This window comes from Rhagoletis pomonella, unplaced genomic scaffold, assembly GCF_013731165.1.
Source record: "Rhagoletis pomonella isolate Grant_MI unplaced genomic scaffold, Rhpom_1.0 Rhpom_scaffold_00004, whole genome shotgun sequence".
Lineage (NCBI taxonomy): Eukaryota > Metazoa > Arthropoda > Insecta > Diptera > Tephritidae > Rhagoletis > Rhagoletis pomonella.
The window spans coordinates 23,322,673-23,345,425 of NW_023458558.1; the positions used below are offsets into that span (position 1 = coordinate 23,322,673).

At 34.3% G+C, this 22,753-nt stretch overlaps 2 protein-coding genes and 1 long non-coding RNA gene across 8 annotated transcripts in view; 1 reads left to right on the forward strand and 2 right to left on the reverse strand.

The window, feature by feature from the left end:
* Positions 1-14,314: 14,314 nt before the first annotated feature.
* LOC118737253 lies at positions 14,315-16,563 on the reverse strand. Its single transcript, XM_036467646.1, has 4 exons — positions 16,318-16,563; positions 15,516-15,815; positions 15,356-15,443; positions 14,315-15,205 (listed from the first exon to the last, which is right to left on the reverse strand). Exons 2-4 carry the CDS (start codon positions 15,642-15,644, stop codon positions 14,751-14,753), a joined length of 672 nt encoding a protein of 223 aa, XP_036323539.1. The 5' UTR covers positions 15,645-15,815; positions 16,318-16,563; the 3' UTR covers positions 14,315-14,750.
* An 884-nt stretch (positions 16,564-17,447) lies between these two features.
* Positions 17,448-21,498, forward strand: LOC118737254 (ubiquitin thioesterase trabid). 6 transcript variants are annotated; one of them, XM_036467653.1, is made up of 11 exons: positions 17,448-17,674; positions 17,933-17,949; positions 18,101-18,511; positions 18,569-19,340; positions 19,407-19,626; positions 19,705-19,812; positions 19,873-20,491; positions 20,548-20,792; positions 20,877-21,088; positions 21,147-21,295; positions 21,375-21,498. In XM_036467653.1, the coding sequence occupies exons 3-11, from the start codon at positions 18,381-18,383 to the stop codon at positions 21,451-21,453; spliced, it is 2,535 nt and encodes an 844-aa protein (XP_036323546.1). In that variant the 5' UTR covers positions 17,448-17,674; positions 17,933-17,949; positions 18,101-18,380; the 3' UTR covers positions 21,454-21,498. The 6 variants fall into 6 exon arrangements, with proteins under 6 accessions (XP_036323546.1, XP_036323544.1, XP_036323540.1 ...); XM_036467651.1 differs by having other exon boundaries at positions 17,448-18,294; positions 18,350-18,511; XM_036467647.1 differs by having other exon boundaries at positions 17,448-17,949.
* LOC118737257 overlaps positions 21,188-22,753 on the reverse strand; it is a 38,736-nt gene continuing 37,170 nt past the window's right edge. The window contains exons 2-3 of the long non-coding RNA XR_004992798.1: positions 21,356-21,549; positions 21,188-21,280 (exon numbers count right to left, since the gene is read on the reverse strand). This is a non-coding gene — a long non-coding RNA (uncharacterized LOC118737257). The remainder of the gene's footprint in view (positions 21,281-21,355; positions 21,550-22,753) is intronic.

Sequence of the window (22,753 nt, forward strand, 5' to 3'; positions counted from 1 at the left end):
AGAACAAAGAGGTGCAAAGTAAGTTGCCTCTACGTGGTGCGCCTTGGAAACGATTGAAACCGGCTTAAAACTTACATAAACTTATATTTTCACAAAATATATATACACACATTTACTCACACATACATTGTTGAATATTTAATGCACAAGGATGTTTTTCTCTTTCGCAAAAGTCGGTCCTATCATAACTATGTAAAATGTTGATATCTTTAAAACAGGAGCAGCTAGGATTTCAATTCAAAGGGATTCTTAACCTAAAAATATCAACAAATACAACCCTGCTTTCAGTTTTTGTCGACATTTTTATGCAACCTATCTTTGCTTCCTGCCCACCGTGTAACGTATTCGATATTTTTTGACACGAGATTCGTCCTGCTATTTATCTCATAGATTGAGTGTACATATTAGGGTGGCCCTAAATTTTTTTCCTACAGCCATCCCCCAGATCTGAAAAATATCAAAAATAAGAACACTTATTTTTTATCGATTTTTTAAATTGATTAATATTTAATGATTAATATCACGCCGGGGTTTTGCAGTTTTTCATGTATTTTACATAGGGATAATACATTTTTTCGTAGAATTTTTATAAAAACGTTAAAAATAAATATATTTTGATTGAATAAAACTATTTCCCTTTAGAAGTCTTCAAAAAATAACACTTAAAATTTTTACTAAGTGTGTTTTAATAACCGATAATCCTATCCGTTATATACGATAAATAGTTATTTTATGTTTTCATAACCACATTACGCACGAATAGCTCAATGGATGTGTTTAATTCTTTTTGTCTCGATGTTTTCTTTAGGTTTTGGGTAAATAATTTTTACAAATTGGGTTGCCAGATATTTGGAAATTGAAAATTATTTAACGGTAAATAAAATAATTAAGTTTCTTCAACAAAACTAGAAGTGTTTAAAGATATTTAAAAATATTTTTGAACAATGATTATTCAAAATTAAAGCTTATTTAATACCACAATATGGGTATCACATAAAAGGTATACGCATAAGCTTTGGACTATCATGTATTTAAATAGGGTTTCCACCCATCTGTTAACTAAGATGAGGTAATTATATAAGTTAAGTGAAATGATGCAATATGCAAGTTTGCATATTCGAGAGGTTAACATGTTAGCGTCGATATATCGCACTTATTTTAATTATTTAGATAGGCGCCAACTCTATCCGGAAATATGTATAGGTTAATGCTTTACTTTAACACCTTATGTTTGAAACTAATATTTGACTTAACAATATGCCGAATGATTTAAAAAAAATGTTATTATAGATAAATGGCAACCCATCTTGTGGTATTAAATAAGCTTAAAATTTTAATAACCGTTGTTGTCTTTTTTACAAAAATATTTTTAAATCTCTTCGAACGCTTTTAGTTAATTTTTGATGAAGTAACTTAATTATTTTACTGAGCCTTTAAATAATTTTAAATTTTCAAAAATCGGGCAACCCTATAAACAACAACAACAAAATAGAGACATCCATAAAGCTGTTCGTGCGTGATGTGGTTATGAAAACATAAAATAACAAATAATAATAATAGATTGGCGCTTACACATACTATGTTAGTGTTTGGTCGAGCTTGTCCTCCAACTTGTGGCGTGCGCCTTGCTGGTGTCACACAAATCGCAAGGACCTACAGTTTTACGCCGACTCCGAACGGCGATTGTATTTTTTTCTGAGAAGCAGTTTTTCATGGCAGAAATACACTCAGAGGTTTGCTATTGCCTGCCGAGGGGCGACCGCTGTTAAGAAATAATCTCTTTTTACCTTCCTTTTATTAACTCGGGATGTAACTATGTAATGTTGATGCTGATGTTTATTTCTATATTTTTTTTTTGCGATGTTGCTTTGGCTTGAACCCAGGTACTGCGGAGTGGAAGCGCGCACTGCTTACCACTACGCCACAGCGGCCTAATTTTTATATATAACAGATGGGATTATCGGTTATTAAAACACACTAAGTAAAATTGAAAGTTAAATAAGCATCGTGGTGTTATTTTTGAAAACTTCCGAAGGGTAGTAATCTTATTCGAACAAAAAATATTTATTTTTAACGATTTTATAGCAATTCTAAAACAATGTTTATTCCCCATGTAAAATACATGGGAAACTTGAAAGCCCCGGCGGCACGGGTAAATATTAGCCGATTGAAAAATAGTAAAATATATGTCTGCTTATGTTTGATATACTTCTGTTCTGAGGGGTGGCAGCAGGAAAAATAAAAAAAAGTTGATTTCCCTATGTATTTTTGGACCACCCTAATTTATATACAAACATAAGTGCTTTAGATGGTACTTAGATACTTGCAGGAGCATGCGTAAATAAGTATTAAAATATGCGATAAACAAGTATTTTATTTACGAAAAATTCCCCAATAAAAAAAACTCTACATTATCAAGACGAAAGACTCTTGACTCTTCTTCTTTTCTGACTTCTTGTCCATTTGTCGGTTTGAGGTAATACTACGTTCAAATTGACGAGCTAAACATGTTAAATGGGATTGAACCAGTTAAATGAACAAAACATGTTCATAAACAAGTTAAAACGCGAGAAATTGTTGTTGGAAAATTGAACCAGTTAAATCATTTAACTCGTTTGAAAACCAGTTCAGCGCAGAGTTGTATCAGACAGCTTTCTGCCCCGACCAATCAGAAAGACCCAAAAGCTTTCATTTGACACGCCAACGTTCAAAAAATGTATATTCTCAAAAACAAGAAAAATTAAAAACTATCAAAATTGTATGCATATCTGCCCGCCAAAAAAGAGGCCAAGGCGGTAACTAGTTATTTTCCATGAGGTATCATCGTACGCAGAGATACAACCGTCAAAGTTAACTCCAAATGTTCAATGTGGCAGAATGTGTTTTCCAAAAAGCTCTTTTTCATTTAACAAGTTAAATGGGGCCAATTTGAACGTAATATTAGCGAGTTGTTCATATTGCACTGGGATAAATCATTCGAACTATATCATTATGTGGTGCTCGTGAGCATCTTTACCCGCATTGTGTTCCGATAGATAAAGAGTGGTCGAAGAAACCTAAAATAGGAAGGAAGAACCGCTGAGAGGAATTTTTCAAATTCTTGACCTTTGCAAGCAATTTAATTTTAAAATTTTACATACAAACTCACACACACATTCTCATTTTCAATCTCAAACAACAACTTTAAACAATTCCTTTTTTACTCTTAATTTTATATGATTTTAAAATGTTGGCAAACTTAAAAAAAAATATTGGCTGACGAATTGAGAGAACGGTTTTACCTTACTATGTTTTTATGATGCTTTAACCGTAGCTTCTCTTGCCACGCTTGCCATTTTGGCCGAATTGTACCATTTCTGGTTTTTTTTCCAGTTTTATACACTGGTACATAACTTTCATAATTTGTATACTTTTGAAATCTGGTAAAATGAGATAATTACACAGGTTTACAAAAAAAAGTGCATTCATATTAAACCAAACCTAATATATCCCTATGTTATTCGACATGCTGAATGCGAATCCGAGGTCCGTTAGCCTCCATCACTAAGGTTCTTGGTCATTTGAAGGTGAAATAGGAAAAAATTCATTAAATAAACCAGAAAATCACACCAAATTGTCAATTTCTACATATATATACAATGGGGAGCAAAAATGAATACATGGTGACTTTTTTTTACTATTTGCAAGGTTTTTACATATAAAATTTGTTTTTTATTTTTTTTTTTATAAAAATATGGTTCCTGCTTTAACCAAAGCCGTATAATTCAAAACAAATTCAACAAATTTTTATTGAAATGTTGAACTTTTTAATCTGAGTCATACAATTTTTTGGTACGCAGTTTTATAGCCTGTTAAATTGTAGTATAATAAAGTGCAAGCTTTAAGCTGCTGAAAAATCACGTTGATTTTTAACAATTTTTGCATATAACAAGTGCAATTTATAAAAACAGGCATTGATTTGTTAATTTTCTTTGCAAAAGTTAAAATTTTAATGAAAATTAGTTGAGTTTTTCAACGCTCTCTATAAAGCTTGAAAATTTGACTTATATGAGTTTGGTTAAAGCACCAAACATATATTTACCAAAAACCACGATGTACTAATCTTTGCTCCCCACTTAATGTATGTATGAATGTACAGAGCAGCACTAAATTATTGGCACAGAGAATTTTTCACAATGTATGGATTATTTTTTATTAAAATTTTCTGCGGATTTTTATAAAAATATGTTCATATTACAACAAAAAAAATTTTTAAAAATCGCCAATACTTGTACAAAGCTCAGGAAAATGCAATAAATTTGCATACAATTTGGCATTGTAGTTTTTCAGGCAGTTTCTTAAACAAAAAAAAAAGATTATCGAACGCATCGTACTTTCATGAATTTACATACACATTTAAAAGAAAACAATCAATTTTTACGATTATCAGCTTATAAGCAAACAGTCTGCAGGAAATCGCAGTAGTAAACAAAATACGACGTATGCTGTCGATTAGTAAATAAAATTTGTAAAATATGCGTATTTTACGAGTTTTTTACAACGAGATATCTATATATGTACATTAGAATGGATTTTTTTTAATAATTTTTGGAATTAATCATTAGAGTTCGACCGATTAATCGGCATCGGCATTTTTTCGCGGATTCTTTGTTGATTCTCTGGAATTTATTTTCATATGTTCAGGTGAAGCGACAGCCAACATCAAAAAAAAAAATTTGCAGACAGCTCTCAAAAAAGAATTTGTTTTTTTTTTTTGGTTGAAGGTGTTTCACGTTTTTCCCATACAAATCTATATTAGCCGTTCCAGAATTTTCAGTAGAAAGAATGTTAGGCTGATAAGCCTATAATATTTAGGGTACACCTGGTTACCTGGTTTTTGGAAAGAAGACAACCCGTGCAGTCCACCATGGTGTAGGTATGTAATTTTCCACAACGCAACCTACAAATAACTCAGATTCGATTTTTCCCGAAATTACTAAACCTCCACAGTCAAATCTGACCCTTCGGTTTCCATTTCTGTCGACACCGACTCTGGGAGTCTGAATTAAATAAGTTCAGAGGCGTCATAGTACAGAAGTGAAATTTTATTGTCCTCGTTCGTTCATATTTGGCGGCCTAAACTGGAAAATAAAATAAAATTTTAATATGTATATAGTTATTGCTATCATCAGTTCATGCGAATTTCAGATGAATATTGAATAGACAAACCCGACCAGACAGTTTGGCAACAATGACACTGAATAGGCTTCTGACCAATAAATTTCCCAATTAAAAGAACTTGAGACATTTCAAACACATTCAGTAAGGGACAGGAGCATTCCTTTTATTCAAGATGATGCGCATACATACATATGTAAGCATTTAAATATGTTTGTATGTACATATGTACACATTTGTGTGCATACAAATTGAAAACAATTTGTGTTGTGGTATTGCAGCACGCAAAGCGCCCTGTTGTTTTTTGCACCCCAATGCACACACGCACGCACCCTTGGCGTAGATGGCAGCTCCATATACCTACATACATACGTACATACATGTCATTTAGGGGTTGCTCAATCGAATGCCAATGATCATGTACACCTATGTATCTCGGCGATTATTATGAAAGTAATAATGGTATTTACCTTTGGCTAAAATTTGATATGGCCATCTTCGCTCTGCTTCTGGCACTGTGCATAAAGTAGCACAAATGAATTGGACTCGCCAGGATCCGTATTGTTGATATTGTCTATGCTTATTATCAGCTCAAATGCTCGCCACCTAAGGTGTTGGTAATTTAGAATGTATAAGGATGTCCAATACTATATATATGTATATGTATGTATGTGTGTACGTGCGTATAAACACACTTTCTTCTTTCCTTTCACTACTTCACTCACTTTTTTATTGTTTGCTCTTTTAACTTTTGTTGTACGCCTGCCATTCACTCTTTTCACTACACACTCGCACAAGAAATCCCAAAAGTCAGAATCAGAATGATATAAATATGTCCTTTATCAGAGCAGACAATTAAAATGTCCACCGTTACTACTTGTGTGGTACGTATGTACATTTGTATGTAAGTAGTTTATTGGTAGCCTCGGAGTTATATTGCGAAAATTTGAATTGGGCCACCCAGCCGGACTGATGCAATTTTCTTGCTTGTTTTGGTTTCTTTGTGGTTCTTTGTGATTGTTTATGTTGGAAAAGGCCCATGAATGTCTCTGTGGGTTGTCGAGGAAAGTAAAGCAAAAGGTAGCAACATCTTAATTCTAAGTTTATGTACATACATATGTATGTATGTATATGTATATTTATTTAAAAGTACAAAATCACAAGTAAAAATAATCACAAATCAAAAGAAATTTATAATAGATATTGACATATTTTGCGAAAACCTTTCCGCTGAATGCCTTTGATTCACATTGTAAGGATATTGTGGAAATGCACTATTGAATTAGTTATAAATGTGAAAAGAATGAGGCCAACACTTCAGGCCTAATCGAACAACTAAATAACAGTTTTAACCAAAACAAAATAATTTATATGCACATAGGTATATTACAAAACTAGTTTTGGCTCGCAGCTGCGCCTGCGTTAAGTTCGGTTTAACGTTATGATTTTATATGTAACAAAAAGTATAATAAATTAGGTCACAGAAATATAACACATTTTTTTTTTTTACAAACCAGCTTATTGTCTATACGGTCAATAGTCGAAATTCAACTAAATTGACAGCTTTTTTATTATTTTCATAGGTGGTCATTTCTTTAAAAAATGAGTCTGATTTATAAAGCCAACACTCATTTTCGCTAAATTTTTATACAAATATACATAGTTCATACTACAAAAATAAAATCTCTAAACTTTGTGCCAAACTCAGGAAGATGCAATAAATTTGCAAGTTTCTTCCATACAAGGTATGTTCGAATTTTTTTTTTTTTGTATGGAAAAAATGGGCTTCAAAATCGCATACATAGAATATTTCTAACAAATCTGATTAGAATGTTGCAAATTAGTATGGAAACTTATTGAATTTACCTGTGCTTTGCACAAAGTTGATAGAATTAATTTTCACGTTTTTTTGTAGTACTAACTATTTTCTTATAACTATTAATTAACTATTTTCTTATAAGAAATCAGAATAAAAAAGTTTGCACACAATGCGAAAAAATCTCTGTGTCAATACTTTTGTTCGTCACTGTATATATTTAATATATATTTGTTATAAAAACGAAAGATATTCAATTTTTCAAACCTTTACTTCAATAGAATTTGAGTTCTTGAAGTTTAAAATATAAACAGGTGATACGCTCTTCAAAACTGTTTTCGTAATAAAGCTTTTTTTCAACCTGTTTCGTTTTACATCCATATTGTAATATTTCGTTAAAGTAACTGATTAAATTTAATTCGATTTTTAAAAATAGTCAACCACTTTTCGAAATACTTATTGATTATATTTAATGCAACTTTTTAACAGGTGGCAACCGTCTTTAAAAATATTTTGGAAACGAAACCTTGGCATACTGTTTTCGATTGACATCCATATTGTAATACTTTATTTAACTTATGAAAAACTGCGATTTAACTTTTAAACAGGTGGCAGCTCTCTTCTAGTTCTTAAGATATTAATATTTCAAAAAATCCAAAAAATCCATTTATATCTTCTTTATATTATTGCGTCATATAATTTTGGTACAGTGAGAAATTCTATCGAGCCACATTTTTAGTTTTTGCATAGCTAAATGGTTCATATTCTGGACTTATGTATGCCAAAACGTTGGCTCAGGAAAATATTTTTTTTTAACATCTGGCAACACGTTCTTACTCGCACTTCAGATACCAACTGATTATGGTTATGGCGGTAAACCAAAATTCAATTGGTGTTCATGGCTATGGTTATGGCTATGGCGTGGCACCACTAATCGAATACAGTGTTGGCCATAAGGTTGGTTGGAACAGCTGTTTAATGTGGTTATGGTTATGTCACCACTAATTTAACCTTAAATCGTCGTCTTTCGTTTGACAGCCACATTGTTGTGAAAAAAAATTCACCCGAAAATTTGTCATCCGCCCATAGTAAAACCATAGAAACCTAAAGTGAAAAGTGAACCGGCTCGGGAAAAATGAAACTCATGATAAGGCAGATCAATTCACGATTACTTTTAACTTTTTAAACACATGAATACCCCCTTAAAAAGTATTTCCGAATTGAATCGATTTGAAACACCTTTCGTTTACCATCTACACTTTTCTAATATTCTCAATAAGTGCAACTCTCTTCAAAAAATATTCTATATTGACGGCTAAGTAAAAGAAAAATATATATGTATATTTTTAATTTCATTTAATTTTGGAAAAATTTTTACGTATTTTTTTGTATTGTTATTTTTTTTAATTAATCGGTTCTTTCCTTTTTAGTTTTCTTTTAATTTTTAGACTGTATTGTTTAGAAAGCGAAGTATTTACTTATTTTGATTTGATTTTTACAAACTTAATTTGTTTTTCGTTTTCTTAATTTCTAAGATAATTTTTTTTTTAAGATAATTTTATTTCAATTTTTAAATTTTACTGTTTAAAATATATCCATATATATTTCGTATTTCATTTAATTTTTGGAAACATTTTTATGCATTTTTCATGTGCTTTTTTATGAACTTATTTTTTCTTTTTATTTGATTTTAAGATTCTATTGTTAAGCATGAAAAATATTTATTTAGTTTCATTTAATTTTTATAAACTTATTTTGTTCCTTTTTTAATTTTTTGATATTCTTTTTTTTAAGATAATTTGTTTTTAATTTTTAGATTTTATTGAAAAAAAAAATTCAATTCATTCCAATTTAGAAACATATATTTTTTTATTATAATTGTAATTTTAAGTTTTTATTGTAATCAAATTTTTAGAAAATCTATTGCTAAACACCTCCTCGTTAACAGAGTTTTCGAATTAATCTTTCGAAAGACAGGGAAACTTTCACGATAGGCGCCGGAATTGACGAAAAAACTTCGTAAGACTATGGTGAGTTGAAAGGCAGTTGCCGAAATTGCCCTGTAAATCTTTTCGTTGAATCTGTCCTGAGCCAAAATTTAATTTTCAGGTTGGTGAGCAAAATTTTAGTTGACATTCATACATACCATGTACATAAATGCATATATACTTACATACATACTTATGTAGTTTGTCTAGATATCTATTTTTCTTCACAGCACGCCAGCTGCCGCCTGGTTCCACTTTATTAATTTTTCCACAAAATTAAGTTTTCGTAAGAAATTAAAAAATGGAGAAATCATACTTTTGACCGTTTTTGATGGATGAGTTCTTTAGTGTAGTTTTGGTACCATTATTATGATCGAAGTGTCACAACATTCAGCAGATTTCGTCTGCATCTTTCACAGTTTTTAGCAGCCTACAGCAGCCACACACGGCTAATTGGGTGCACAAAGGTGTATGTAACACCTAGCCGCACAAGGCGATCACCACACATGCTGGGCCACAGTAATCGCTCAAATGTCTTAAGAAAGCAACGGAGAATTGGAATACATATTTACAATTGGTTAGAGAAACAAATAAGACATTAAATGGTGTCATTATGTCACAACTGTGACATTTCGCAAACAAATCAATTAATTGGCATTATTTTCCAAATCGTATTGCCCTTTCAAATCTGGTCCCACCGGTGCACCAATGGTTTCCTCAAATTGTTTGTATGTATGTATATATGGACATATCTAGCATTTTGTTTTGATTTTTCACACACAAAAACACAGCAGCAGCACATCCTTCGCTTGCTGATCATCAGCGCTTCCCCATTGTAGATTTCCTTTCCTTGGTTTCACAATATGACTTTGTTTATGGTAACTCGCGCTAATGTTATTGTTGGTATTGTTGCAAAAAAGAGTCCGAACGGAAGAACTCTATACGTGCATACATCTACCTACACAACACACTTCCCTTCCGGTAATTGACTTCTCATCATCGCACAAATTGAAACAAATATAGTTTGTATGTAGACATCTACATATATCGACTGAGGCAATATTATTTAAGTATATACACCCAGTTACTTACATACATACATAAATATGTTTACAAGCCGAAATCCAAACATGCTTGCACACGGATCTGCATCAAAAATTGCAGGATAAATTATATCTTCATTTCGATGGGATGCTATAGCTTGTGAGGAGACTCCTGTTGAGTAAATCAACGGGGATTCCCTAGGGTTTCCATCAATGCAATGTAGGGCATTGAATGTACATACAGGGTGTCATAGACCACCGGGAGTGGGTTAAACTGACCGAAAGACAATTTTTTTTAATTATACATATATGCATGTTTTTACTCCAGATTCAGACTCTGAGAATTAAAATACGAACTTTTCTTTGAAACTTTATTTCCTGCAAGTGCCACTTTCAACCTTTAAAGGACCTTCAAACTTCAATTATATAGTCAGGGACTTCTGAAAAGAGTGAAAATATATTTATTAGAAAACAAAAAATATGAACTACCGGGGTAGTTCGGGGTTACCCTATCTTCTGGTCATATTACCGACTAAGGTTTAGACCGGAAGTGTCTTAAACAGACCAGTACCTTCCAGAAAAAAGTTTTCTACAGAAATTATGTATTTTTATGCGCAGTCCAAACCTGTGGTAAAACCATGTGCATTTATTCCAGACGTGTTAAAGAATGCAATCATTTTTAACTAAATTATTCATTTGATTGAGGTCCCAAGTGTTTGCAATCATTGTTTGTTAGTCCTAACTAAGACTAAAAAAAAAAATTGTCTTTATTTTTTTATTTTTTTATTTATGATTCATAAATCACATTTTTATTCATTTCTTGTTAGTCACTTGATTTCAGCAATTGGATTGCATTCATTTAGTCACTTTTTGTTAGTTATTTGATTTCAACCATTGGAATGCACTACTTTGAATGTCTTCCAGGGACCGAGAACGCGTTCCGGTTTCGGTTTATTTCTGCATGAAATCAAAAGGTAATGTCAAAAAATGTAAACAAAACTCTAAAAAAAAGCCTAATGTTAAGTATGAGAGGGACGTCCGCGTGTTGAGATGAGAAATCGTTTCGTGTCGTAAGTCTTTCGTGCAGAATGTCCAAATTACATTTGGGCTGAGGTGGAGTTTGTTAGATTTTATACTGATCTACATACCAACTGTAGCAATATGATTTACACATACATAAGTAGTAAATGATATTTTGTATGTATTGAATTGACTTATGTTAAAATTTTTTCATTTTCAATTAAATACTCAAGCGGAACTGACTAGTTTGCATTTCAACCGTTCTTCATTTACAAAAAGAAAATACTTAAGTATATGAAAAATGTCGTCCAAAATAAATGATTTTTTCTTCGACGATTCCGTGGTGGATCCCACTTTTACCTTATGTAAAAGCGGAAGGCGTAAGCGTAATATTTTAAGTGAAAATCATTCTATGTAAATACTAGCAAGATGGCGAGATTTGTACTTTGTTATTTTTTCATTTACATAATATGTACAGATTATGTACATATAATAAATACAAATTTATTTCATAGAAAGTTACTGGAATTCTTTGACATTTTCTAAATGTTTTATATACTACTGGAGTTTTAATTAAGCTTTTTTTTTCTATGAAATACGCAAATATTGCTTTCGAATTTCATTATTCACCTCAGACTGCAAAAATTACTCAATAAGTTATGAATAACAGAAAAGAAAGTCAAACATGTGACAAACAAAGTGTTAGTCAGTGAATATGACTGCCACGATTTAAAGTCACGAAGACTGCATTCTTCAACACCTCTGATATATTCAAATTAAAGAAATGGACCCCTGATCGAAACCGGTCGGTGACACCACTGAAAGCTGGAGCATCCCAGGTGGGCCCTAATTTTGCATTTCAGTAAAAGCATTTCCCTCCATTTTAGACGGGTTGTCTTGGACACCCTGTTATATGTACATATATTTTATTACTAGGGGGAAGCATCAAAAGCCTATCCCCAGAACCGTTAATGTGAGACTATAAGCCAAACTAAACCTCCTTACTACCGTTAGGTGTTTCGTCGGGAGGTGGTTTCATCACGAACCTCTACCTTCCTGGCAGTCCTGTTGCATTCCGTTAGAAATTGCATAAATTTGGAGCCGTCCTTTGTCTTAGGGAACTGGACATAGAGACTCCATTTCACCTGCTTTGCGAGTGCAAAATGGTTGAAATCAGACGGTAGAGATACAGAGGTAAACTCTGTCAAAGTGTTAAATTCATTCGCTAACTAACCGATAAGGTATCTTCAAATTTCGGGGATCTCTTGGCTATGGTCTAGGGTCTGCTATATTTTTTTGGTGTAGGCTCGACCCCAAACACGGAGCAAATATGATTTCTATCCAGTTTTAATCGTGGACAGTGGAATAAAACATGTTCGACGTCAACAATGTCAAAAATGCCATCTCCACACATTTTTCAGTGATCACGCTCTTCGTCTTGAAAGCCTTTCAGATACGATCAGAAGTAGCCGTGGGGACGTGATATCAATTTTTTCAACGCTTGGGATCAGCCATTGTATCCATCCCATTTCTTTGGCCACATGTCTAGCATGTGTTACGGGCGCCTTCGGATACAGTACTATATACGAAGCCAACTCTTAGCGCCTATAGCCGGTAGATTAACTTGAGGCCGCGAATATGCGACTGTACACGCACTGCGTAGCTCCACACTTGAGCACCGTAGAATATCACTGCATTTAGAACCCCGGATAGCAATCTTCTGGGGGTTTGTTTTGGACCTCGGGAGTTTAGCCTAATTTTCGTGACGATGCCGCACACATTACTCGCCCATTTTGCTACCTTTTACAGTGCTATATTGGAGCATTCGGTCTTTGAAGTATGTAATTAGCAATTATTCTGTTGAGATTTCAGTAACTGAAAATTGTTCTCATGCCTTTTCTACCGATTTGCAATTTTGAAAGCGTTTTCGATGTCAAGGGTGACTATTAAGGAATACTTTATGGTTCCTCCTTTCCAGTACTGGCCTGCGATAGGCCACTGATTACTATTATCGCATGAATAGTGGATTTCGATAGCTACCGCATCTCGCACATGGGTTCTCACGTTGCCCTTAGTGTACATCCATCCAACCAAAAAGAAGCCAGAACAGCAATAATACGGCTTAAAAACAATAAATCCCCCATAGCCGGCGATATACCACCGGTAGAACTGTTCATAGCTGGCGGAGTTGAGATCGTTGAGTACGTGTACCAGTTGTTAAGGACTATTTGGTCAAATTAATGCATGCCCGAAGATTGAACTTGACTCGAATTTTTTAGTAGAAGTGACTTGACGAAATAGAAAATTTTGGGTCCTACCCACCATTGTTGAAACTTTCACAATTCAAAGGCTATTTACAACATAGAGAAGTGGTCTTTGCCACATGGTAGTCAATGTGCGCCAAGGCATCCGTACATCCTCTAAGCAAGCGCGCCGCCACTATTTTCTTTACTAGTTTCAAGTGGCATGAAATTAGGGAGATCGGGCGGAAGGCTTCGAGATGGTTTGACTCTTTTTGCGGCTTTGGGATAGGGATGATGGTTTCGCTTTTGCTGCTTCGAGGAATCGTGCCGAATTGGAAAATATTATTGTATAACGTTAGAAATCTCGCTGTTACAGATATTCTCAGGCGTTTAATCATGGTGTATGAAATGCGATATAATCCTCTAGTTTTAACTTTAGTTTTTTTTTAAAGTAAAAAGCATTTGCTCCATTGAGATGTTACTTGATTTGGCGTTATGGGTGAATTCTTCGATTATTTGAATTGATCGGAAAAGTTAGAGTCGTTGCACCATTCGGACCAGTTGAGAGCAAAGAGGTGAGGTTTGACTTAGGTTCAGTTATTGTAGCTTGAGCTTTTTTTATGGCGTAGATTGATTGAATGGAAAGACTGGCAACTACGCGAGTAACCTTTGCTACATTATTTGCCTCTTTGTTCATGTTTGTTCCTCTTCGGCACTTGTGCGAAATTTAATCCAATCGGCGAAATCGAGTAGGAATCTTTTTTCTTTGTAGTCTTTAGCATTATTCTGGGTTTTGCTAACTTCTGTGACTATGGGAAAGTGGTCACTGTGGTAAAGGTTATCTAATATGGTCCAGGTTATCATCGGAAGCAAACGTAGGGAACCGCGTTCTGTGGGTTGAGAAATGAGTAGGTCTGACATCATTTAGTACAGAGGTTTAAATTATTAATTACGTATTCTACCACTTTACCGCGATTGTTGCGATTTTTGCAGCCCATCTACCCGAAAATACATACCGCTTCTTCTAAAACTCTATTTACACTAAAATTTAATTCATTTTAAAAAATTTATTGCTATAAAAATATTTGAATTCGAAAAAACCGTACATGTATTAAAGTAGGAATACAGATACATATGTATACAAGTACTTCTTAAAAATAGTTTATTTGTAAGTAGAGATATCGAGGAAACGCGAGATAAAAACAAATGCAATTTCAAGTAGAAGGCAGTCCATTGTTTTATAATATTCTTTAGATATTTCCACAAAATTGGAAGTGCTTTTTTAAATAAAACCTACCTGTAACATATGTACAAATAAATTTGTATACATGTATAAATATGTATGCATAACTTTTATCCTTTGTTAGGAAATTTTGCTTTATGGTATAAAATATTACGCATTCTAATCCATTATATAGCCAGCCAATTAGCATCAGCTAGTTTTTTCTAAACAATTTCTTCTCTTAGTATTTGGCGCATTCTTTTAGTAGAGCATTATGGCGCTTTGATTCTTCTCCTCGCTAGGTGGCTCGAGTCTTTGGCGATCGCGTTGTTCACTACGTTTGGCATGCAACAGTATGAAAACATTTAGTATAACAACAAATGTAGACACAATGACCAAATAAAAACTATAACCCAAAAAAGCTAAACCCTGACTATACCAATTACTATCCTGTGCTGCAAGCACATTCTGCTGTAAGTATTTATAGAATTGAACAAGCCAGCAAATAAAAGCGATCACTTGTGCTCCTGCGGCTGAAATGTTTGAAGCGAAAAGTAGTACCATAGTTCCAGGGCGTTTTGCCGCAGAAGCGGCTTTTAAAACGGCTGCAATGGCTGAAATCGCAGAGCCCAGTAAACCAAAGCCGGTACCCAAAGCTGTGATTAACCAAAGCCAGAAGTTCATTGTTTCTGGTCCGTTTTGATCGAAGGTGTAAACTATAATTAAAAAAATAATTATAAAGAAATATAGTGCATATGTGTGTTTGTACATATGTATGTACAAGTTTATGCGTACATATGTGTGTATTTATTTTTTGGCGTATATATAAATCGCAACTTTCCTTTTTTGACAATCAAAGTACTTACCAATTATAGGTGTAGAGCGCACACCGAATCCATAGTTGAGGTCCTTGTTGCCATAAAATAAACCAAAATTTATATCGCCTTTTGAATCCTTTAAAACAAACAGCAAATAAAAACAATTCATTGAGACATTGTGTTTAAAATCCGAACGTCATTTACTTACTGTAGAATTTAAGCGCTTCGGGTAGGCGCGCACCCAATGGTTTGTGGTCAAACTGACCAGAAGAAGTCCGATTGCGATGCAGCTCCCGAAGAATGTTGAAAAGACTAGTGCCCTTGTGCGTATGCTCATGGCGTTGGTTGATTGGCAAGATGTGGCGAGATTACTTAAACCAAATCAATTTGGACGTCTGCAGGAAGGATACTCCGTTGGCAATGACTTATCTCCGGACGGCATCAGTGGCTAAGATGCTTGCTCACACTTTCTCCCCCAGAATCCAAAGAATTGAGTTGTTGTTATGCGCTTTTGTGTGGTCGTTATTTTGGCATGGCATAAAATATACAATAAATTAAATTAAAAGTGCCTAATTTGATATGGACTGATTTTTTTATTGCTGCTGTTAAACCTTTGCTAGTGATTTTTTCCTGTATATGTATCTACATATGCATTTTTTGCGCAATGATAAATGATAAATAATGAGCAAACAGAAAACTTTGGTCACGAACTTGATTTTTTAACATTTTAGTTTCAGGTTATATTTGTACATATGTACGTATATTTTTCCGCATGCCTAAAACAATCACACACGTATGTACGTATGTACATACATATGTATATATGTAGTACATATGTAAAAGATTTTATGCGAAAATAACTGTAGAAAAACTACGCAATCGCATTTTTGTGCCTGAACTTGTATTTGTTCCGTCACAAACAACAAACAAAGGCATTAAATAAAACGGTTTTGGATAAAACCGCATAAAATATGTGCGCATATCTGTAAATAAAATGAATCACTACTTACCTCAACTACAACGAGTTTCTGAATTCACATCGCTTTCCCCGACATAAACCACAAATTTTTGTTCAATCTTGCAGATTTACAGCTCAACAAAAATAAATTTTGGTTTCGCACAATGCACCTTAATTACATTATTTTTTATAGTGTTGATCACCTATTAATAATAATATTTATTTTGTTTACGCACTGAATTTACTTCCGATCTGCAAGCACTTTCTTTGTTATCTCTGCTCTTTTTCAATTTATTTTATCCTATCTTTCTTTGTCTTACTTTCCCGTTTTTTTTTATATTGGGCGATGTTTCATAACTCTTATTCCATATATGTATGTATGTATTGTGTGTATACAATCCTTGTCAAAATTATAAATACCCCACGTATTGACAAGTTTTAGATTTTTTTTTTTAATTCTAATTTTTTGATTGGTTTTATAAAATTATGTTGAATGTTTAATGGAAACCATATAAATGCATAGTTGAATTTTTTTTATTGCTCAACTTGTTGCAGTATTAAAAAGAAGCAACACGTTAAGATTTCAAGCTTTTTAATGCGATTTCTTAGAAAAATTATAGGTATGCAGTTTTATAGACAATTTTAGTATAACAAAGTGCAAATTCAAAGTAGCTACATAGAACGTACCGCTGATTTTTAGCAATTTTTTGCATTTCTTCCATTCAAAATATGTTCGAATTTTTTTTTTTATGTGGAAGAAAACGGGCAAAACTTTCAAAGAATATATTTCAAAATTGAAACGCTACAAAACTGCTTATAAGTTAAATGGAATTGCCAAAGGTAAAGGTCAAATGTGTGTTGTCTAGAAATATTCCCATCAACAACAGTTGCGTCGCAAGAAGTTGCAAGAATTTACTCTGTTCTCTGGTTTCTTTGGCCTTTTACAGTTTTACAGGTTTTGTCACAGAAAAGTTGGGAAACGCTTGACAGATTTTACGTGGACGAAAACACAAGTTTTAGGTCAAAAACCAGTTATTGCAACGAAAACATGCTTCCAATGCCGGTCCGAACGTGTTATTACCTTTCATCGAAAAAGCAACCCTGCCATCATAATTATGACGTTAGTTTTCGAACGCATTTCGATTACCTGTCGTTTTGCAAACACATTTTAACTGTCAAAATATTGACGTAATAAATTTGTGGTCCATTTTCATTTTCCCCAGTCGAGTTCAGTAATTTTTTCTATTTGTTGCAATTTTGCAAAAATTCCAAAAAAAATTAGAAAAACAAATAAATATCATGAAATAGTAAAATTCGAAGTTAATAAATAGCCAGCACCACGTCGATTTTTATTGCGAGTGCGAGTGCGTGTGTTGCTGCAATAATTCGTTCTAGTAAAGGGGCGGGAGGTGATTATTTTTTAATGCTTTTCATGTAACTTTTCCTCAATATTGGTATTGCAGTGAAAGTTTATTGTGCACTTGCTGGTCATAACTGTTCCGTGTTTCTTTGTTTGCCTGCGACTAAAAAGCGCTATTAGAAATTGTCAAAGCGTGTGATAATCGAATGCAATTTGCAAAGCACCTTATTGATTGTTATTTTGTTATTCGTAGTATTTCCGACTACATATATGCATACATATTTGATTTATCTTTAAATATTCGTAGGCACACACAATTTTGAGGTACGGAGAGTCAAGGACATTATTTCGACATTGCCTGTGTTTAATTAATCCCATTTGCATTTGTTTTTGTATCCTTTCCGCTTGATGCTGTTTGCATTCCCGCTGGTATATATTTGTGCCCTTGGCCGAAAAAACGCGTCTACGGCCGCAGTGTCCTACAGTCTAAAGCTATCCCTCATCAGTTTCAAATATAAAAATAAAAAACAAAGGTTGTAAGTGCGGCTTAGCCTTCAGTAGTAGCAGGAATAATCCTAATAAGACGGGTATTGGGTTTCCAATTAGACTTCGAAGGATATAATAAAAGTAGATTCCGAAAATTTGTTCTGTTAACTGTCGACCATACAGGTGTGTGTACTGTTGTATCGTGTATTGTAGCCAAATCGCTCAAGTTTATCTTTAGCGCTCACAGTACTGCTTTGCCAGCCCAAGAAATGTGCGATTCCGATGCGAGCAAAGTACAAAAGTGGATATGCGACTATTGCACCTATGAAAATTTTCCTTCCTCCCTTAAATGCACCATGTGCAAGGGTGCGAAACCACTGCTGAATGAGGATATATTTCGGTAATTTATATTTCTAATATACTAATACATGAGATAATATAACGTTTTTACTTTTAGGTTGAGTCCACCACAAACTGCTTTCGATGGCGAGGAGGAGCGCGGTGCAACTGCCGATGTGGTCGAGGCGTCCAGCCTCAATGCATGCTATACTCAATCGCGGCAAGATGTTTCCTCCACATTACCCGCTACAGCCTCCCCATCTACTTTGGCTAAATGGTCCTGCAAAATGTGCACCTATTTAAATTGGCCAAGAAGTTTACGCTGCGTACAATGTTGTTCTAAACGTGGTACTACTACTGTCGACCTCAACGTAGATCAACAGGTTTGCAATAGTGGAGAAGCCGCAGCAGTGGCTTTAGCATCAACTGGGAATATAGATACAATTGATTGTCCGCAAGGATACATGGATAAAAGATCAAAGTCTGCAGAGTGTAGAGAAACAAAGGCTACTGCTAATATTACCAACACTAATACAGTTTCTTCTAACAATCTCAAAGATCAGTTAAATGCTTTACGTATCACTAACGATATGGAATTGAATGCTAGTAATATTGCGGAATCACAAAAGAATGAGGCAGGCAGTCATACTGCAGAAATTCACAAAAAAACGAGTAACAGCTATATTCAATCGGTAGGTGCTGCTTCAAATAGATTGAGCACTTTTGAACAGTCGTCCACTACTAATATGATAACCGCCGCGCCTACTACAACTGTAAACACAACTCACTTAAATAATCTTGCGAATTCGTCGCAGCAGCAGCAACAATCGCAGCACAATCAGTCGTCCACATCTCTGCAGAACTGTTATGTAGCGAAATGGGCCTGTAATGTAAGTTAATTCTTGTTTGTGGGCAATAATTGCTCGTAATATAACCAATTTAATGTTTTTATGCAGACATGTACTTATGAAAATTGGCCAAAAAGTCTTAAATGTTCTATGTGTGGGGAGCCGCGTGATGGAAATACTACCAATATACCTTCTTTGGGAGACAGCAACGCCATCACTGCAACATCCGGTTCGGGTAGCAATAAATTCCTCAATGTAAAGGATGAAAATCATGATATGACGGTGTCAACGAATAATTCATTCAACAAGAAACATATTTACCAACTGGGTGAGTATTGATTAGACTTGTTTAATAATAATGAAAATGCACGAGTAATGCATGCTTTTGGATATGGGCGAATTATAGGTTCTTCTGAGACTATAAACAACTGTGATACGGTACAAGAGCGTCAAGAACGGCGCCAGCGTCAAATTAGAAGACAAGTTGACTGGCAATGGCTGAATGCCTGTCTTGGTAAGACTGCCTTTAAATAAAAGTAATCAAGTTAAATAATCTATTTCAAATAATTTGAAGGCGTTGTGGAGAATAACTACAGCGCAGTAGAAGCATACTTGTCCTGTGGTGGTAATCCGGCACGTTCTTTAACCGCGACGGAAATCGCTATCTTAAATCGCAATTCAGCGTTCGATGTAGGTCATACGCTTATTCATTTGGCGATACGCTTTCATCGAGAAGAGATGTTGCCCATGTTACTTGCACAGATCTCAGGATCTGGGCCTGGTATTAAACGTGTACCTTCCTATGTCGCTCCAGACTTAGCCGCTGATATACGAAGACATTTCGCTAATACACTACGCATGCGTAAAACCTCCTTCAATTGTTTCTACGTGCAAGAGCATGCTACATTTGCTTTACCAGCTGAGATAGAAGAGCTGCCGATTCAAATCCAAGAACAGCTGTACGACGAATTGTTAGATCGCGATGCACAAAAACAGCTTGAGAACCCTCCTCCCGCACTTAATTGGTCGTTGGAGATCACAGCCCGTTTGGGCTCACGCTTGTTGGTATTATGGAATCGCAGTGCCGGCGACTGCCTCTTAGACTCGGCAATGCAAGCAACTTGGGGTGTATTTGACCGCGACAACACCCTTCGACGCGCCTTGGCAGACACTTTGCATCAGTGTGGCCCAATGTAAGTAACTCAAATTCAAGTTGTAAGTGATAATAACACAATACTGATTCTCTCAGTTTCTATCCGCGTTGGAAGGAGTACGAAAAGTGGCAGGCATCAATGTTGCAATTTACCTTGGAAGATGCCCAGTGGCAAGATGACTGGAGTAATTTGCTATCGTTAGCCAGCCAGCCGGGCTCATCATTAGAGCAGTTACATATATTTGCGTTGGCCCATATACTGCGACGACCAATCATCGTTTACGGTGTGAAATATGTAAAAAGTTTCCGTGGCGAGGATATTGGCTATGCGAGGTTCGAAGGTAACTCATTTTACTTAGATTTATACATTCAAAATGAATTAAATTCATATAAAAAAAATTTCCACAAATAAAACAATTGCTTAGGTTTGTACTTGCCTTTATTTTGGGATCAAAATTTCTGCATAAAATCGCCTATTGCTCTGGGATATACCCGCGGACATTTCAGTGCATTAGTACCGATGGAGCCATTTGCTCGCATTGATCCACGCAGAGATGAACCAGAAGATGTTCGTTATTTACCTTTGATGGATTGTGAATCAAAACTATTGCCAATACACTTCTTAACACAGGCAGAGGTAGTATAGCGTAAATAAATGGTATAGGCAGTTATTTCAATGCTTTCGAATTTTCCAGATGGGTCGCGAAGAGGCTATTATGAGACAGTGGCTAGATGTGTGCGTTACTGATGGAGGTTTACTTGTGGCGCAGCAGAAATTGCGAAAACGACCGCTGTTGGTTGCACAAATGCTGGAAGAATGGTTAAATCACTATCGAAGAATCGCGTAAGCATGGAATCTTTCAAGGCAAAGTTTCAAAATTTAACTATTCATCATTGTACATACCCATGTACATATTTTGTAGTCAAGTTATAACAGCACCATTTGTACGGCGACCGCAACAAACCGGCTATTCAAGTGAGGGTGATTCCGATGAAGAATAGGCACGGGCACAATCTAGTTGCAATTCTACTTGGGGACAACATTCACATCGGTAGCATTAAGCCGCATAATAGACAAAATTGCGGTGGTAGCATAAACTTAAATCGGAAAATATAAATTTAATGCATATATAACAATTATTACAATTGAAAAAGTAAGAGTGTGGATACCTAGAAAACTTACATGCCGTTATATTGATTACAAAATTTAAAGCATATTTTACGTAGCTAATGCATATTAAAAACTTTCGTATTCTTAGGTTCGTACGATGCATACGTAAATATAGCAAGAAAGAAAAAAAAACTAAAAACAAAACATAGCAAATAATTAAAAATCATATCCGTTTCCAGTTCAACAAATGTTGATTTTAGTAAAGATAAAATTTGATTCTAAGAGAAGCTGAAATATAAATAAAATGTAAAGGAATAATGTTTATGATTTTAATCACCCCTACTGGCAGGTGTGTAAAATAATGTAAATCATTAAATTAAAAGCGAAGGTCAAAAGACAAAATGGAAATGGGGTAATAAGAATAGTAACGATAGCGTTTGGTATACGCACGTGCTAATTAAGGATTGAAAAAATTTCAAATTTCAAATGTTCAAATGCATTGAAAAGTATGAATATTTTGAGTCTCAAGTGAAATAAAAAATGAAATTGCAAATAAAAAAATTAATAATAAGAATATGTATTATTTACGGAAAAAAATGATTGTAAAATATGTAATACTAGAGAATATTTTATTGTAACGAGTTTCTTTTTGCAGGCTGACGGAAATTGTCATGCCAATTTTACCAGTAATTGTCCGCAATTAAAAAAATACATTTATATTGAGAGAAATTTTAAATACATCTGCAATAATGATCGAATTAGTAATGAAATTATGAGGCAAATGATGTATGAGAAAACGTATAAAGTTGCTTACGGTTATTTTGTTTTGACATTATAAATGGATTATTACTACATACATACATATTATAGTTTTTGTTGGTAATGTTATTTAAAAGGAACTTATGCCCATTTCACACAAATATACTATAAATAAGATGAATTAAAAGATCGAATACAATGCATTTAGTACTTGTTAAATCTCTTTTGAGATTCCTTTCCTCAGATCTCCACTGGATAAGGAAAATATACACATCCATATCTTATTTCGCAAACATAGGTGCACTGAAATTTAACTTTCTCCATTCTCATATTATTTTCTCACTTTTCTCGCGCAGGCTGTTGCAGTTGCATATTAGTGTGGGTCGAAAATGCGCCTTTTTAAAATTTTGATTGGTAATAGCAAAAATATGG

Bases quoted from the DNA above. Each gene is read 5' to 3' on its own strand.
- LOC118737254 (XM_036467651.1), top strand. From the start codon at position 18,381: ATGTGCGATTCCGATGCGAGCAAAGTACAAAAGTGGATATGCGACTAT. The intron at 18,512-18,568 runs GTAATTTATATT...TTTTACTTTTAG, and splicing joins CTGAATGAGGATATATTTCG to GTTGAGTCCACCACAAACTG. The intron at 21,089-21,146 runs GTAGTATAGCGT...CGAATTTTCCAG, and splicing joins ACTTCTTAACACAGGCAGAG to ATGGGTCGCGAAGAGGCTAT.
- LOC118737253 (XM_036467646.1), bottom strand. From the start codon at position 15,644: ATGAGCATACGCACAAGGGCACTAGTCTTTTCAACATTCTTCGGGAGC. The intron at 15,444-15,515 runs GTAAGTAAATGA...TTTGTTTTAAAG, and splicing joins CGAAGCGCTTAAATTCTACA to GATTCAAAAGGCGATATAAA. The intron at 15,206-15,355 runs GTAAGTACTTTG...TTTTAATTATAG, and splicing joins GCGCTCTACACCTATAATTG to TTTACACCTTCGATCAAAAC.